The 17,643-nt window shown below is 40.0% G+C and overlaps 1 protein-coding gene across 1 annotated transcript in view; it reads left to right on the forward strand.

The window, feature by feature from the left end:
* ELMOD3 (ELMO domain containing 3) overlaps nucleotides 1-17,643 on the forward strand; it is a gene marked incomplete at its 5' end in the record, with an annotated part of 855,362 nt that overhangs the window by 233,217 nt on the left and 604,502 nt on the right. Inside the window, one exon of the mRNA XM_044082230.1 lies at nucleotides 6,660-6,787. Within this exon, the coding sequence (XP_043938165.1) occupies nucleotides 6,660-6,787 (128 nt within the window). The remainder of the gene's footprint in view (nucleotides 1-6,659; nucleotides 6,788-17,643) is intronic.

Raw genomic sequence — 17,643 nt, forward strand, 5'->3', positions numbered from 1 at the left:
GTAATATACAGGAGTGAACTCTCAAACAGGTCAGCGGTTATTCAAATGTACTTAAATTCATTTAAATGATTTTCAGTTGCCAAACATGTGGCATAGCATTCAAAGTGTTCAAAATAATTACCAAGTTATTTGAAAAGTCCAGTCGCCAAACGTGGCATAGCATTCAAAGTGTTCAAAATAATTAGAGTTATTTGAAATGTCCAAAATAGCAACATAATGATTAAAATGTTTGAAATAATCTGCGAAGGGTTTAAAATGTTAGAAAATGCTAAAACATCTGAATTTTTTTGCCATGTATGACTTTTTCGCAGTAACTAAGATTTTTTCAAAGTGTCCAATGTTCAAGGTATTTGCGGTATTAAAATAAAGCATTTTGGAGCAATTGTGCATTTGAGAATAATTACAAGTACCATATCTATTGCATACGTTTAAAGAAATTTGTTGTAATGGCAGAGGGATTTCTTAGACATGAACCGCTGGTGTTTGATAATAATATCGCAGAGAATTTGCAAGTGTTTGAGCAAGACTATATTTTTGTACAGGTTGCATTTTCTGATAAACACACACGTACAAGAGCATTTATACTTCTCAATTTAGCTGGCTCAGAGGCCATTGAGTGATAACGTTCATTTGTGTATGCACCTGCCATGTATGCAGGGGAGGAAGAAAACTGCCATGTTGTGATACAGGCTGAAATGCGGGAAGACCTTGAGTACTTAAAATGTAAATTTAGAGAAATATGTAACCCTCAAATGACTGTTAAAATGGAAAGGCACAAATTTTACACAAGAAATCAAAAGCCTGGTGAAACTATTGCAGCATGTATTACTGACTTAAGAAATAAAGCACAAAACATGCAGATTTGGTGATCTAAGAGATGAGTTGATAAACTACTGTCCTGTATGCGGTGTTAATAATGATGCGGTGAGAAAGATTTTGCTTCGAGAAAGTGAATTAACATTGGGTGACGCCATTGAGACTTGTCAAATACATGAGCTTACAGAAAAGCATAATAATGTTTTCACGAATGAGAAAAACATGTTTTCAATATCTGCTGGTGCAAATGTTGATGGTGTGCAACATGGGGTTGGGAATAAAAAGAAATATATACCGAGAGGTAGTGCCGCACCTAACTTCATTGTTAATTGTCGCAGTTGTGGAGGCAGTCATGAACCTAAATGGGAAAAGTGTTTAGCTTTAGGTCAGCAATGTCACAAATGTAAAAAGTGGAATCATTTCAAAAGGCTTTGCAAGTCTAAAGTGTCATAGATTTATGATAAAAGAGGGTATCCAAAGAAGCAAGTAGATCAGATAGAGACTGTAGCAAACTCTGAGAGCTGTAAGCAAACTTTCAATGTTGATGGTGTCTCTGTGATTGATTAAACAGTTAATAAAATAGTCTATCAGTTGTCAGCAAAAAATAAAATATTTTGTACTGTGCAAATTAATGGGACACCCGTACAGCTTAAAGTAGACAGTGGATCTAAGTGCAGTGTTAATCAGCACAAATGTTTGATAAAGTAAATGTTTGATAAAGTAAAAGCTGGTGAAAAACTTGATTAGGTTATAATATTTTATGTGTTTTATTTATTTTTGTATATATATTTTCTATATTTGTTTATACCTATATATGTATATAGAAATTTCTTTTTATGCATCTATAAGGTTTGTTCATAAGGTTATGTGCTAATTATGAAATGAAATTTAGGTAAATCTGAAAGGACGGGCTACATGTCAGCCCATTTTCATAAATAAGATTTGATTATATTAGTACTTTTGGATTATACATTAGTGTCCACTTCATTTTATATTTTATTTCATTTTATTCTATTTTCATTTATTGCATATATTACATATTATATATATTTAACATATATTCACACTTGAGGGTCTTGTTCATGCACAATGTTCACCTGGAAGTATTGCATGTAATATTATTGATATGTGATTTTTATTTGATTTAATATATTAGTACTACTGCTGTCTCTGATATATATTGACCAGCGATTGGCATCGCACAAGTTGACTGCTTGGCTTGATCCTAAATAGATCATTGTTCAGTTTTTGGACTTGATTTTCATTTCCATTTTTATTTTCTACTTCTGGTTGGTGTTCTTGTCTGGCATGTGTTGTCAGATATAATGAAGTTTAATAGTAAACTAACTGGGAGTTCTACAAATAACATGGTTCATAGTGTTTATTATACATCTACGTGCTTACGTATAGTTTGTATAGACGCACTTCCTCATGAAGACAGTTCCGGCTGTTTGCCGTCACAATATTTTCTGAACTACTTTGTTTAGGGCTTATACACTTATGCATTGATGGCGTTTTTTAGCCTGACATATAGCTCCGTTTTTTTGATAAAATGTTGTGGCATGCATTGGTGTTGTAGAGTGAAAGTGATCGCTCTGGTAAGTGTATCTTTCACATTTGTTTATGCTGAAATTGATGACTCAGTGTGGCTATACTTCCTAGCTTGGAATGCATATGATGGATTGCTTTGTAGTATCTTCACATGAGGGCGATCGGGATTGTGTTTCACTAGTTAGAATCGGCCAGACTACTTCGTTTTTTTGAGTAGTTGGGCTATGTTGGAAGGTGAAACTATAATAGGTATACCAGAGTGAATGGTTTGTATGCGATTGCTTAGATTGGCCGACTACAGGATGTTGACTTATTTAAAGTATCTATGAGGACGGCTTTCTGTTTTAACATAAAGTTCATGTCTCCTGCTTTCCTAATTGGGTGAACATCATGGTCTACAAATATATGTTTGGAATAGTAATCTGTGATATTTTAAACTCTGCACTTGATCTACATGTGAATGTATGATTAAATGTATATTCACGTATATTTCAGTTTTTTACGCTGATGATTTTAAAGATGTAATGCTTACAATTGTTGCTTAGCGACATGTTTATTGATGCGATTTAGCTGTTAATTGGCACATTAATTAGTGCCCTTTCCCGCCTTTGATAATATAAAAGTTTAAACCAATGCATTGTTTTAATGGAATCTGATGAAGCGTGGTTTTAACCGCGTGAAAGCGCTTATTCTTGTTTGTTCACAATAAAAGATTGCTCGTTTTATGACAGAGTAGCGTCTTTTTGTCAAGGAAGGAGTAACACGTTCTAGTGAAATACATGGACTAACTTTGGATGTCTTGTTTGGTGAATATCTTTGTTCCAGCTTTCTGAGTATCAAGAATTTACAGCTGAGTGTTCCTGGTGGTTGGTTCACAGCTACTTTTGACTATTGTGTTTTTGCTTTGGTGAGTGAACCATTCAACGAGCTTTACCGGCTTTTCACTTCATTAAATGTTTGATAAAGTAAAAGCTGGTGAAAAACTTGATTCAGCAAAGCATACAAAACAAGTTACTTATGGTGGTGAAGAGATTCAAACGGATGGCGGAGTAGTTCTTTCATGCCATTCTGCTGGAAACAACTATGGCTTGCAGTTTTACATAGTCAAAAGGCACGTGCAGTCACTGTTAGGCCTCAAAGACAGTCTGAGAATAGGACTGATTTCATTTAGGAAAGAGGTTCACCATACGAGTATGAACAATAACAATAGTTTTACACACAGTATTTTTGTTGAATATGCTGATATTTTCAAAGACAAGCTTGGTAGACTTCCAGTCACATATTCCATGAAGTTAAAACTATGAAGTAAGTCCAGTTGTCAGACCAGCACGGAAGATTCCAGTAGCGATGCAGAGTAAAGTAAAAGCAGAACTAGACAAAATGGTGAATTTAGGTGTCCTTACTCCAGTAGAAAAAAACGACTGAATGGTTATCCTCTGTGGTTGTAGCTCATAAGAAAAGCTCAGATGATATTCGAATATGCATTGATCCAAGAGACTTAAACAGAGCACTTGAGTGTCCTCATCATCCGATGCGTACAGTAGAAGAGGTATGCTAAATTCCACTGTTTTCTCAGTCTTGGATGCAAAAAGTTCTTTTTGGAACATTTCGCTGGATCGCAAATCTTCATTAACTACATCATTACACCATTTGGTAGTTACAGATTTTTGAGAATGCCATTTGGAGTCAGTACTGCCAATGAAGTCTTTCAACATGCTATGGAGCATATGTTTGTTGGTTATCCATGTGCTATTATAGTAGATGACATTATTGTCGGGAGCAGTGGTAAAGACGAACATGATAGAAACCTCATTAAAGTTGTTGACCATGCACATGAAGTAAATCTTAAACTGAATCCTCAGAAATGCAAATTCAAACTGAAAGAAGTTACTTATGTAGACATTTGTTTACCAGTTCTGGCTTACAAACATATCCTTCTAAGCAAACAGCAATTCTTGAGATGTCATTTCTAGGGAATGTTACATCTTTACGTTTTCTAGGCATGGTCAGCTATTTAGGAAAGTTCATCCCAGACTTTGAGTGAGCTTTCTGTGGCTTTCTTTCTTGCAATGCTTCAAAGTAAGGCCTTGGTGCAGCATGTCTTCAAGAAGGCATACCAGTTGCTTATGCATCCAGAACTTTAACCCAAACAGAGATGCATCATGCACAAATACAGAGAGAACTTTTGACTAACAGTAGTGCTCGCATGTTCGAAGTTCAATGATTATATTTATGGCAGTCCTATCCAAATAGGACTGCTCACCAAGCACTAATGACAGTTTTGAAAAGGCCAATGCATACAGCCCTAGCACAATTGCAACACATGATGTTAAAACTGCAAAAGTACAGTTTCAATATTATTTACAAAAAGGGCAAACATTTGTACCTTGCTGATGCTTTGTCACTCACACCCAGTCGAATGACAGAGTAGCATGAAGATGAAACTGCAGACTCTGAAGTCATGGAAGTCAGAAATTTTTCGTCATCATGGCTTGATGAACTAAAAAATCACACCGCTTCAGACTCAGTTCTCCACTAGCTGAAAACCATTGTCAGTCAAGGATGGTCAGCATGTGACAACAAGTTTACCACTTGACATTCAAAGTATTTTCCTTACTGAGACGAGCTTATGATGGAAGATGGGAATCATCATGAAAGGTCCAAGAGTGGTAATTTCTAAAGCATTACAAGAGGAATATATCGAAATTTTACATTGTTTTCACCCAGGTACTGATTCAACCAAAAGAATGGCAAGAGGCATTGTATTTTGGCCTTCTATGTCCAAGGATATAGAGAAGGAAACTCTTACCATGTTCAGTTTGCAACAGCACCAAACTGCATCAACAAAACAAACCACTTTAGCTTAATGACATTCCCGAATGGTCGACCGTTGCTACAGATACTTTTGAATGGAATGGTGAACATTACTTAGTGTTAGTAGACTCTTACTCAAGTTGGTTTGTAATTTACTTGCTTCCTAACTTGACGTTCAGCACTGTCATTACAAAATTGAAGAGATTTTTCTGTCTATGGTAGTCCACATAAAGTCTTGTTTGACAATGGTGCACAGTTTATAAGTCAACAGTTTATATGTGCAGTTCAGAATGCAAAATGTTTGTTAGAGAAATCCGAGAGAAATGGTACAAATGGTTTCCTTAACTTATTCAGTCTAAAAAACATTCATTGAGACAACTTGCTTAGTTCACCTGCTCAGAGATTAATGTCCAGGTAGACTAGAACAACTCTACCAATCAGTAAACAGTTGTTAGTACCAAATTTAAAGAACAACAGAAAATGTCAGTCACAAAAGATGTACTACAATAAGACCAGTAAATCCCTTAGACCATTACTACAAGAAGTTGTGAGAATGCAAACATCTAAAGGGTATGACTGAGTGGGAATCATGAAGAACATATGTGAGGAACCGAGATCTCACATCATACAATCAGAAGGAATGGATTTCATATGGAATTTAAGACCTGTGTTACCTGTTTCCGAACCAATGAATGAGCAGATTGCCTCTGCCGACGATGTTCCCAAAGTGACTCTGCAGCTGTTCTAATTCAAAACAACAGTGTGCTTCCTTCAAATACTTTTGATGTAATCCCTGATGTTCTAGTTGTGAAAGAATCCCCAGATACTGTCCCCATTGTTAAACCCAGTCAAAGTTTTATATTACCAGATCGGGTAGAATTTCCAGACCGAATCCAGCATATACAGCGACTTGGACTTGAACTCAGTTTTGTTTGTTAAAATGTTGATATATTGTGTATCTTTGTTCTATTTGCATGTCAACCAGAATTAAAGAGAGAGTATGTAGATCAGTGCGTATATTGTACCTAGTCAGCTACTTGTAGTCTGAGAGCATGTGTGAGATCAGTGCTATTTTGAATAGTCATTCAGTGTAAGTGCTAGCTTGAATGAAGATGCACGTGTGAGTGGGTTAGAAGTAATGAGTCAGTCGGTAAGCATATGAAGTTTGAAGTGTGTGTGTGTTCCATTTGCAGCTCCTGATGTGTTTATGTACAGTAAACCCATCCCTTGCCTCAGTGTCTCATTTGACTACACGAGACATGTGGCAGGTATGTTTCAAACTAAACTGCAATGGCTAAATAGAGTTGATTTACAGTGCCTACATATTGCCATCTAGTAGCCTGTTAATCATGTTTTTTGAAAATGTGCATGCTAACCTGCTCACGTATAATAAATAATTACAGTAGAAGGGTGTTTGCTCAACTAGATGTGAACACATTTTGTACCTTATGAATCATCTGCTTTTCTTATTGTTATAGGGAGTGCAACCGTAGAAAGCAGGTGGTTGGTGTGGTAAATGATTTATATGTAGCAGCTTTTCTGCACCTGTACCATATCTGGAAAACCCAAAACAAAACCATCTCCGATTCAGGTCTTGTACTGAAAGGTAAGCTGGGAAAGCATGTACATTTACTCTGTAGAATGTAGTGAGCCTTGTCCATTTTGCATTTGGTATCTTTCTTGCTCTGGAATGCTATGTGCATGAGTATGTGTATGTGTCTGTGTGTGTACGTATGTACGTTCTGCATCAAAGACTGATTTCTTTGTTAGTGTATTTCAGGATCGTTGCTCATTAACATGAACTTCCTGTAAATGTTGTGTACTTTCCTTGCAGTAACAAATTATTGTCACCTATTTTAGCAAATCAGTGCAAACAGTAATGTTAATAGCTAACTTGTTAAGGCAAAACCTTCAGTAATTAGTGATTTAATTTGGAAGCCCTTTGTGGGTAATAACATTTGGGCTTTCCTTTTTTGGTATCCCCCACAGCAAAACCAGAATTCTTCAGGTCTCTTGTAGACATGCTTTAAACAGACATGGCTCCTACCACAGTGTGTCATGCTTTCATATGCTGTTCCTCTGTTTTGTCTAGATCTAAAGTCAGAGGAAGAGATCATTGAAAGAGGGTCCTTTGATAGGTTTGTGTTTGGGTGTATTCTCTCTGTTATAGTTTGTCACATTTTTCTCAGCAGGTCCTGCAGTCAGGCAAGCATGCACCTTATGCCAAAACATGGTATGGTATCATGCTGTACCTCAGAACTGTATACCAACCTCCTGAGCTAGCTGGTTCCTTTCCAACAGGGACATAACTTGGGTTTTAATCATGGATTAAATCTTGGAACAGTACAGAGTTTTTACATAAATCAGTAAAATTTTCAAAGTGTTTGTGGGGCTTCCAAGTAATGAAAAGTCCATCACTGTCATTATTTGGATTCCCATTGTTAAGAGCACCACAGAAAGCACTACCTTAACTGCCAGCGATTCATGACTGCCACCTATGGTGTCACAAGGTAAAACGTCTGTCCTGCTTTGTTTCCCAGTAGATGTTGGAGGTTTAAAGTTGAGGGTTTAGGCACCTCTAATCCCCTGGTCAGGCAGTCAGAGAAAGCTTGCAGTCAGTGCGATCTCACAGAGTGGCCCCATTAGTCATAGTCTGGCTGTGGACTCTTCTGCCCAAGTTTCCTCTTCCTTTCCCAGCAGGATTGATTCAGTGGCACAGATAGAGGGAAGGTTTGTCAGACCTTTTGCACAAGACATCTGGGTTTAGGCCTTCAGTTTCAGGTTGAAGTCTGGCATGAGGCCCATAGTGATGTGCGGTTATACATAGAATATGTATGGCCTGATGCTAGCACATGGAGTAGTGCAGACCTCTTACATCCTTGTGTTTCCTTTGCTAGCACACTTTCCCAAGCACCTGCTCTTTCACCAGACTCTCATTGCTTGCACATCAAACACTTGACCCCTTATAGTGTGGCCGTGTTTAAGCTTATTGCTTCCTGTCAGTGGCTGTGCAGGTAGCACAGTCACCTTTATGCCGCAAGATAAAAAGCTTTGGATTTTATTCCCGCAACAGGTACTTGGATTAATTTTCTAATACTGACACTAGTACTATGTAAGTGCAATCAGAACTGAGTCCCAAATGTCCAGGATAAATGAATATCGACAACTCAGATGGAACATTGTTAAATACATAACTTATTTTTCAGAAAATCCCAGGATCCTTTCAAGATCCACATGGAGACAGTTCCCCAGAAGGAGAAGCACAGAGGGGAACTCAAATGGGAGATGCCGCCCACGCAGAGCTGGTCCTCAAAATCAAGGATCTATTGATTCTTTCTCTGACAAGACCCTACCAGCATTCCTGAATGGAGGCCTGATTGCCCCCCTCTGGAGGCAATCGGGGGCTGTTTATCCCTGCACCAGAGAGCCAGGCTAGATATAAAACATTACAGTAAGACAGTTATTACTACTGTTGGGTACTATAAAAGGCTGTCCTCCACCAACATATATATATGAAGAAGCATTGAATTCTGTTTCAGGTTGTGGCTGTGTATGTCAAAACAAAGATTTTGGACTTGTATCATCGGTCAGTTTGTTTCTTCATATATATGTTGGTGGAGGACAGCCTTTTATAGTACCCAACAGTAGTAATAACTGTCTTGCTGTAATTTTGTCGAAACTGGGTTTGCCAGTACCTAGTATTTGTGTTAGATATAAAACATACCTGGGTGCAGAGGATCATTTACAAAGGTTATATAATTCCTTTTTCCCTTCCACCTCCATCCTCAAAAAAATTTCCTGATGTTCCATCCAATCAGGAAAGGAGCAGCTCTAGAAATACAAAAACTGCTTGAAAAAATAGTCATCCAATAGGTCCCACCAGGCCAAAAAGAATCCGGAACTTAATCAAGAATCTTTTTAGTTTTTTTAGTGTCAAAGAAAACAGAGGACTGGATAAAAATTTTTGATCTCAGCAACTTGAACAAGTCAGTTCAACACAGAAAGTTTCAGATAGTCACAGTTCAGTCCATTTTACCCTTTATGGGCAAGGATGACTGGATGTGCTCAATAGACCTTCAAGACACGTACTATCATATAAAAATAAACAGATGATCCAGAAGGTATTTACACTTCCAGCTGGTAGCCAGTCATTACCAGTTCAGAGCCCTGACCTTTGGACTCACCACAGCCCCCAGGGTGTTTACCAAATGTATGGCAATGGTAGCAGCTCACTTGAGACTGCAAGGATCTTTCCATATTTAGATGACTGGCTCATTACTGCTCCGACCAGGCATCTTCTCTTAAGAGAGAGATCAGGTACTCCAGACTTGCTCCCTCCTTGGGATTACCATAAATTACAGCAAATCTCAGTCAGAACCTGCTCAGATACTAGAATGTATAGGAACAGTGTTCAACATGATATCACTAACAGCTTCTCTTCCTCTAGTAAAGGTTCAGACTATCAGATTACAGGTCAGCAAAATAGTTCACAGTAACACAATTTCATCTTGCTTGATTCTTCAAGCTTTGGGGTCAGTGTCAGCTGCCATAATTTTAGTTGCCCTAGCAAGATTTCATATGAGAATTTTTCATTGCATGCTAGCAATACAGTGTTCAATTCTCTGCCATCAAATGACAGCCCAAATAAGAATCACTCAGGCATGCAAGAAATACCTTTGGTGGTGGATTAAATCAGGTCAGGTTCTACATTCTCCTTCAACCCTTGGCCATAGTGACCATGGACGCATCCCAGATTCGTTGGGGGGCAATTCCTGGGGAAAACACTCCAAGGCACTTGGTCCCCTGAAGAGTTCAGTATGCATCTCAGTGTCCTGGAAATGTGAGCAGTGCTCTTAGCATTGCAGGCCTTTCAAGACTCTCCTTTTCTGGATAATTGCAATTCAGTTAGACATGTCATTAGTGTGGTACATCAACAAACAAGGGAGAGAACTAGGTCTTACCACTTGTGTCAAGAAGACCTCAGTGTGTGGCAATAGGCGATTTCTTCCAGGTGCTTTCAGATAGCAATGGACATTCCAGGGAAGTCGAACGTGATAGCAGACAAATTGAGCAGGTCTGTTCTACTACCTCACAAGTGGTCTCTCAAAGTAAAAATGACAGAAATGATTTTCCATCAGTGGGGCCAGCCTTGCTGCGATCTGTTTGTGTCTCTTGTAAACAAAAAAGTGCAGCAGCTTCTTTGCTCTGATCCCTCCACTGGGGGAATCACTGTGGGATGCACAATTGGCCACCCCGGTCTTCTCTATGCCTGCCCTTCAACCTCCCTAATTCCTACAGAAAGCCGCTCGGTTGAAGAGCAAAGAAATTGTCATTGCACCTTACTGACCTCGACAGATTTGGTTCCCCTTTCTTTGGCCTCATCTAGTTTACCCTCCTTGGATTCTGGATCTGATTCCAGACCTGTCTCGACAGGCATAGTGGTATAGTTCACCCAGATATATAAAGCTGACCACATGGTTTTTCCACTTCTGTTAATAGCCAGACAGTCTATGCTTTCATCCTCTGTATGTCATGTACTTTTATCTTCCTATAAAGCTTCTACGCAAAAACTTTAACAAAGCAAATAGAAGAGATTTGTTATGTGGGCTCATCAAAAAAGAATACTACCACCGCCTACAACAGGTTCACAAAACTAAACCTCAGAAATTCTGGATGGGAATAAAAAGACTCCTCCACCCAGGACAAACCACCACCCCAAAACCATCTGTCACTAATCAAAGCTCCCCCAAAGATATTGCCAACTCTTTTAACACCTTCTTCACTGAAACCATCCAAACTTTAGCTAACCAACTCTCACCCACTGGTTACAATCCTAGCACAACCAATTCTAAAACTACAACTTTCTTTAGCCTCCAACCAGTCCCTACTCAACTCATCAAAACCCTACTTAGGAAACTAAGACCAACCACCCTGGCTGCTGACCTCCTCCCAGCCGACTACTTACAAAAAGCTGCAGAAGCAATTGCATACCCCATCTCCATCCTTATTAACCGATCCATATCAGAAGCCATAATCCCTGACATATGGAAAATCTCACATGTCATACCACTTCACAAAGGGGGCAGTTCCACTGAACTGTCTAACTACAGGCCCATAGCCATCTTGTCTCCACTAGCTAAGATCATGGAGAAGTGTGTACATATTCAACTCATGAAATATCTCACACAAAACCAACTTTTATCCAACTCACAACATGGCTTTAGGCCCAATCACAGCACCACTACAGCCCTTCTCTCTTTCTCAGACACTATAAATCAAAATCGTAACAACAACGTACTGTCCTCTGCTCTCTTCCTAGACCTGTCCAAGGCCTTTGACATGGTGGACCACAAAATGCTAATGAGCAGCCTGGAGGCCAACAACTTAAGCAAACTGGCCCTCCAATGGTTTGAGTCCTACCTACAATGCAGGAAACAGGCTGTACTGTGGGAGGGTAAACTCTCCTCACACCTCTCCATCAGGCTAGGAGTACCCTAAGGCTCAATACTAGGTCCCCTTCTGTTCTCCATCTTTATAAATGAACTTAGCACAGCCATACCAGAGGCTACCTGCATTCAATATGCAGATGACTCGACCTTGAGCTGCACTGTCTCCACACCAGCCGAACTTACCAAAATAACACAAAGCACCTTCAACAAGTAGAAAACTGGCTGCTAAACCAACGCCTAATACTAAATCCCAATAAAACTAAACTACTTCCCTTTACTCCAACACACAGGACCATCTCACCTCTGTTCAGTATAACAGCTAATAATGGTACCATCATCTCCCCAGTTACCCAAACTAAACTATTGGGTGTCACGATCAACTGCAACCTCAGATTTGATGCACACATCAATCAAATGATGAAAACTACCAATAAAAAACTTGGTAGTCTGTTCAGGATCAAAGCATACCTCACCCCGCAAGCTAGAATAACAATTGCCCGCTCCCACCTCCTATCTACCCTTCTCTATACGTCTCCTCTATTCTCCCACCTGAATAAAACCAATCTTAAAAAACTGTCTTCATGCTACTACCAAATCGCCAGATTTGCTACTGACTCACCCTGCCGTACCCACCATTGCCAGAACCTGAAACTCCTGGGCTGGTTGGAACTACCCCACCTCCTACAGCTCAACCAACTCAAAGTCGCCCATAAAATCCTCCACCAACCGGACACTACCCCAGCCCTAAGAAACATAATCTGCCCCTACAATAACAATCGCCCACTATGCTCATCCACCAAACTCCTAGTACTTACAATCAAATCCAACCATGCTGCTGGCGACTCCCTCTTCACCAGCTCTGTCGGTCAAAACTGGAACTCACTACCTACTGACATTACCAAAGAATCTTCTCCAACCATATTTAAACATAAACTTATAAGTCACCTCAAGTCACACTGGATATGCCCCTGTACCAACCCAGACTAAGACTTCACACTTCCCTCCAACACACTCTGCTCAGCTACTCCTCCTCATTTAATTAATGAGATCCTTTATGACTGCAACTCCAACTATTGTTATCCTCGACTTCTATTGTCAATAGAAAAGTATGCCACTGGCCTCATGGAAGAATGCATATACTGTGTCTACAATCAACTTGTATTGTAACCACAATTTAGTGGATTGTCTGTTACGTTATATCTATGTACTATGTCTACAATCTTCTTCTTTTTAACTTCTATTAGTTGAACATTTATTTGTAATGTCTATTTCTTATCTTAATTTGTATCTTTGGAGCTTTTCTCCCCGGGACTCCACTGAAAATGGACATGTATCCAGTCGGACCATCCCGGTTAACAAATGTAAAATAAAAATAAATAAAATCAAAAATATATTGACCTTTTTTCAACCCCTGTACAAAGTGTTATTGAGTTTTTAGCAACAATTTTCAATGAAGGAGCTAGCTGCTTGATCATTAAAGTTCAATTGAAAGCAATCTCTAACTTCCATATCGGATTTGAGAATTCTTCCCTTGTTTCATCAGTACTTTGTAAGGCCTTCTTAAGAACCATTCTTCTGCTAAGACCACCTTACAAAAACCCTACTTCACCATGGGACATTAATTTATCACTACAGGCTGTAATTCATTCCCCATTTGAACCAGCAGCTAAATGTGGTCTCAAATTACTGACCTGGAAAATGATCTTTCTAGTGGCCATTACCTCAGTAAAAAAATTTCAGAACTTCAAGCATTGTCCTGTAAACTTCCCTACTTGATTTTTCATAGTGATAGAGTAGCATTACAAACAAACCCCTCTTTCCTTAGGTGGTGTCAGAATCCAACATCACCCAGTCCTCTTCTTTCCAAAATTTGAAAACAAAGAAGAGTATGTGCTGCATTTGTAAGATGTTCTTAGTTAATTACATTTCTACTTTCATAGAAGAAAAGAAATTAGAAAATCTGATCAACTGCTTCCTTTGTGGAATCCAGAATTGGTAAATCAGTTACAAAGGTAACTTTGGCAAGATGGTTTGCTAACTGTATATCTTTTGTGTACAATAAATTAGGTATCTCATTACCAAAACTTTTAAGAGCCCACTCAACTAAATCCTTGGCAACTTTGTCAGTATTTTTATGTAGGAGTTCCAATGGACGATATATGTGCAGCTGTAACTTGGGCTAATCCTCGTATCTTTATTAGTCATTACAAACTAGATCTGGTCTTGAGGGGAAGAGCAGCATTTGGTTCAGCCATGCTCGGAAGTATCCTTCCTTTGAGTCCACCCGTGATTTCAGGTAGCTGGGGACTCTCTCCCGGTAGTTGAAGAATGAATAAAAATTGACAACATCAGATAAACAAGTTGTGTACTTACCGTAACGTTCCATCTGTGTTGTCCATTTTCATTCTTCTTCAACTTCCCACCCACCAGCCCCCATCCTTTGTCATGGTAGACTCTTTGAAGAATGAGACTTCATAAGGGCACCACTGTGCCTTAATTTCAGCTCCAGATAATGGCTTCTTCTGTCAGGGATATTATATTAATATTTCTTATTTTGTCATATAGCAAACAAGATCTGAGGTAAGTTAGGGGTTGGAGCATTATGGTAGGGAGGAGCTCGAGACGTTTTAGGTTACCATGAGGTATAGTAACTGCCGAGTCGGATCAGAACAAAATAGTTGAGGAAGAATGAAAATGGACAATACAGAACATTATGCTAAGTACATAATGTTTTTGTATGATCCAGCCGATGCATCTTCTAGAGCTGCTGCTTTTCATTCTGTTTTGAGATGCTGCTCTTGGCTTCGTCTCTATCTCTTGCTTGATGACATGAAGGCTAAAGTTTCAGATACCTCTCTGGAAAATAAGAACTTGTTTAGTTCTGCAGCTGCAGAGCTTTTCAAGTCTCTGCAGGACAAGTTGAAGGCATTACAGGAATTGAATCATGTTTTTGTTTCTCCTATTCCCATGTTCCAAAGGAATTATCCTTCTAAATCTGCTTTTGTTCACAGACCGCCTCACCCTCTCACCAGATGTAAAAAGGGTTCTAGGTGGATTCCTCCTGCTAATTCTACTCCTCCCACTTCTCAGAAACCTTCTTTTAAAGACAAATGAGGTTCCATTTGACTGTATATTTTCCCCTTTCCTCGGTTAGGTTCCTTTATCTCTTCATCTTCCCAGTTGGTTAAGGATCACTGAAGACTGTTGGGTTCTGCCCATCATCCATCGAGGATATTTCATAGTGTGAAAATCCCTTTCTGGGAATCCATCAAATCCTCAGTAACAGCTTCTTTTCTTTCCAGAATTACTTAAGGGCCTTCTCTCTTAAGGTACCATTCAAGGATTTTCCCTCTTCCCAGAAGGGGAAGGTGTTATATTCCAGAATGTTTCTGGTTCCCAGGAAGGAAGGCACCCGGAGACCCATTCTGAACCTCTCTCAGCTGAACAGCTTTCTGAAGATCCTGTCCTTCTGGATGTTATCCCTTCAGACCCTGTTTCTTCTTCTTCCCTAGGCTTTCCTGGTCTCTCTGGATCTCAGGGATGTGTATCTTCACATCCCATTTTCAGGAAATGTTTGTTTCTCTCTGTTTCTTTATTGCATTTTCAGTTCTCTGATTTGCCTTTCGGCCTTTCTACTACCACAAGGGTTTTCACCAAATGCCTAATGCCCGAGATTGCTTTTTGCAGGATTAAAGGTGTTAAATCTTTCCTTATCTGGACAACCGCCTCATTCAGGTTTCCTCTCCCAAGACCTTGCTTCAACACCTTCACTATACTACTGCATCATCATCAGCCCCCTTTTTCCCATATTTTCTACATGGGGTTGGGGTATCGTGTTAACTGTCGCCAACTTTCTCGATTCAGTGCCGCACTCCTGCCTTCTTGTTGCAGATCTTCTTTCACACAATCCATCCACCTCTTTGCTGGATGTCCTCGCTTCTTCTTACCTTCTTCCTGTCTGTCCCAAATCTTCCTCACCAGATTGTCTTCTGCTTTTCTACACATGCCCAAACCACCGTAATCTGTTCTGTTTGATCTTTTCTGCAATTGGAGCTACTTTGGCTTTTGGTCTTATGTCTTCATTTCTTCGTCTGTTCCACAGTGTGCATCCTACCAACTTTCTCAGGCACTTCATTTCCATCACCTCTAGCTTCTTTAACTGTTCTGCCTTTACTGCCCAGGTTTCTGTACCATACAATAGTACTGGTTGCACCACTGTCTTGTACACCTTACTTTTCAGCTTCTTTGGCATTCTTCTGTCATAGACTATACCTGATACTCTATGCCAGTAGGCTACAGCCCTTCCGATTCTAGCTTTGACCTCTCCATTCATACTACCTTCTCCTCAACCACCCCTCCCAGATAGTTGAAGCTGTTTATCTGTTCCACTATCTTCCCTTCTATCTCTGTTCTCTGCTTCTTCTGATTTTCACAATTTGCTGTCATAACCACCATCTTATCTGTGTTTAGTTTCATCCCATGTGCCTCCATATTTTGCATTCCATTCTCCTGTCCTTTGCTGAAGTTCTAGCTCAGAGTCTGCCTGTACTGCCACATCGCCTGCATACAGCAGTTTTGTTGCTCTGTCCCCTCCAACCTGTTTGCTAATGTAGTCCATCACCAGTATGAACAGCAATGGGCTTAGAGCTGAACCCTGGTGTACACCCACTCCCACTGGGAACCCCTCTGTGAGACCGAACACTGTACTTGAGTCACTGGGTCCTTGTCTCTTGCAATGCCTGGGGTTTACAATAAACTTCCAGAATTCAGCCCTGGTTCCTTCTCAGAATCATGTGTTTCTCGGTTGCAGACTCCATACCATCCCTATGTTGGCCTCCCTACCTCCTCCCAAGGCTGTTTCTCTGATTGCCTTTTTTCAGTCACTTCTTCCTCATATTTCAGTTATGGCCAGAGAGGTTCTCACGGTTCTGGATTCTTGGCCTCCACCATTTCTGTGGTACCTCTAGCCAGACTCCATATGAGAAAACTACAGTGGTTGATACAGTCAGTAGGCTCCAACACTGTCATCCTCTAGATTTTCCAGTCCCGCTTCCGTGCCTCATGGTTGAATTTCATTGGTGGATTCATCAGTTGTCTCTCAACCCAGGGCTTCCTTTTCAGCCCTCGGTCCCAATTAAGGAAGTTTTTTTCAGATGCTCAGACACTGGATGGGGAACATCTTTCAGTCCCCTCAGGGTTCAGGGTCTCTGGCCCCTTCATCAGAGGTCAGATGATATCAGTGTTAAGGAGATGAGAGCTCTCGTTCAGGCCTTTCATTCTCATCGTCTTCCAGGGACTGTCACAATCTTTACAGACAATACCATAATAATGTGGTGCATCAACAATTGAGGGGGAACACGGTCCTACCTTCTTTGCAGGCTGGCTCTTCCAGTTTGGAATCTAGCTGTTTAGTATCAAGTGACTCTACTGGCTGAATATATTCCTTCAGAGCAGAAGAAAGTGGCAGACTGTAGATCAGAGCGTGTGCATGTACCTTTAAGAAGCATTTCCATAATGAAGCACATGCATATAAATATTGAGCACATGCAGGCAACAATGCCATTTTGAGACAACTTCCAGAGTGTTAAGATGTACGAGTGTGGTAGTCAGTCTGTTTATAAGTTTATTTAAGTTTGTTACAAAGCCTAATTTCTGATGTATTTGTGTGCAATAAAGCTGCTTGAACAGAACCCACAAATGTTCATCTGTTTTATCCTGACCAGATGAGCAACACAGACTCTCTGCGCAGGTCCGTAACACAGGCTCACGAATGGATGCTTCACAGAGATGTGTTTTTGGACATTGTCCATCATTCGTGTACTCCTCAGGTAGATAATTTTGAACAGACAACTTCCGCTTTTTTGCACCACAGTCGCAAGTCCTCTGGCCTGGAAGGTGAATTTCCTTTTTCCTGCAAGAGGATATTTCTCTATACCCCCCCCCCCCTTCCTCTCATTCCAAGGGTTCTGCTCAAAATGGAGCAAGACTTCCCAAAATCACATGGGTGACTTCC

Source organism: Protopterus annectens, chromosome 9.part0 (assembly GCF_019279795.1).
Source record: "Protopterus annectens isolate FY-2018-M chromosome 9.part0, PAN1.0, whole genome shotgun sequence".
Taxonomy (NCBI): domain Eukaryota; kingdom Metazoa; phylum Chordata; order Ceratodontiformes; family Protopteridae; genus Protopterus; species Protopterus annectens.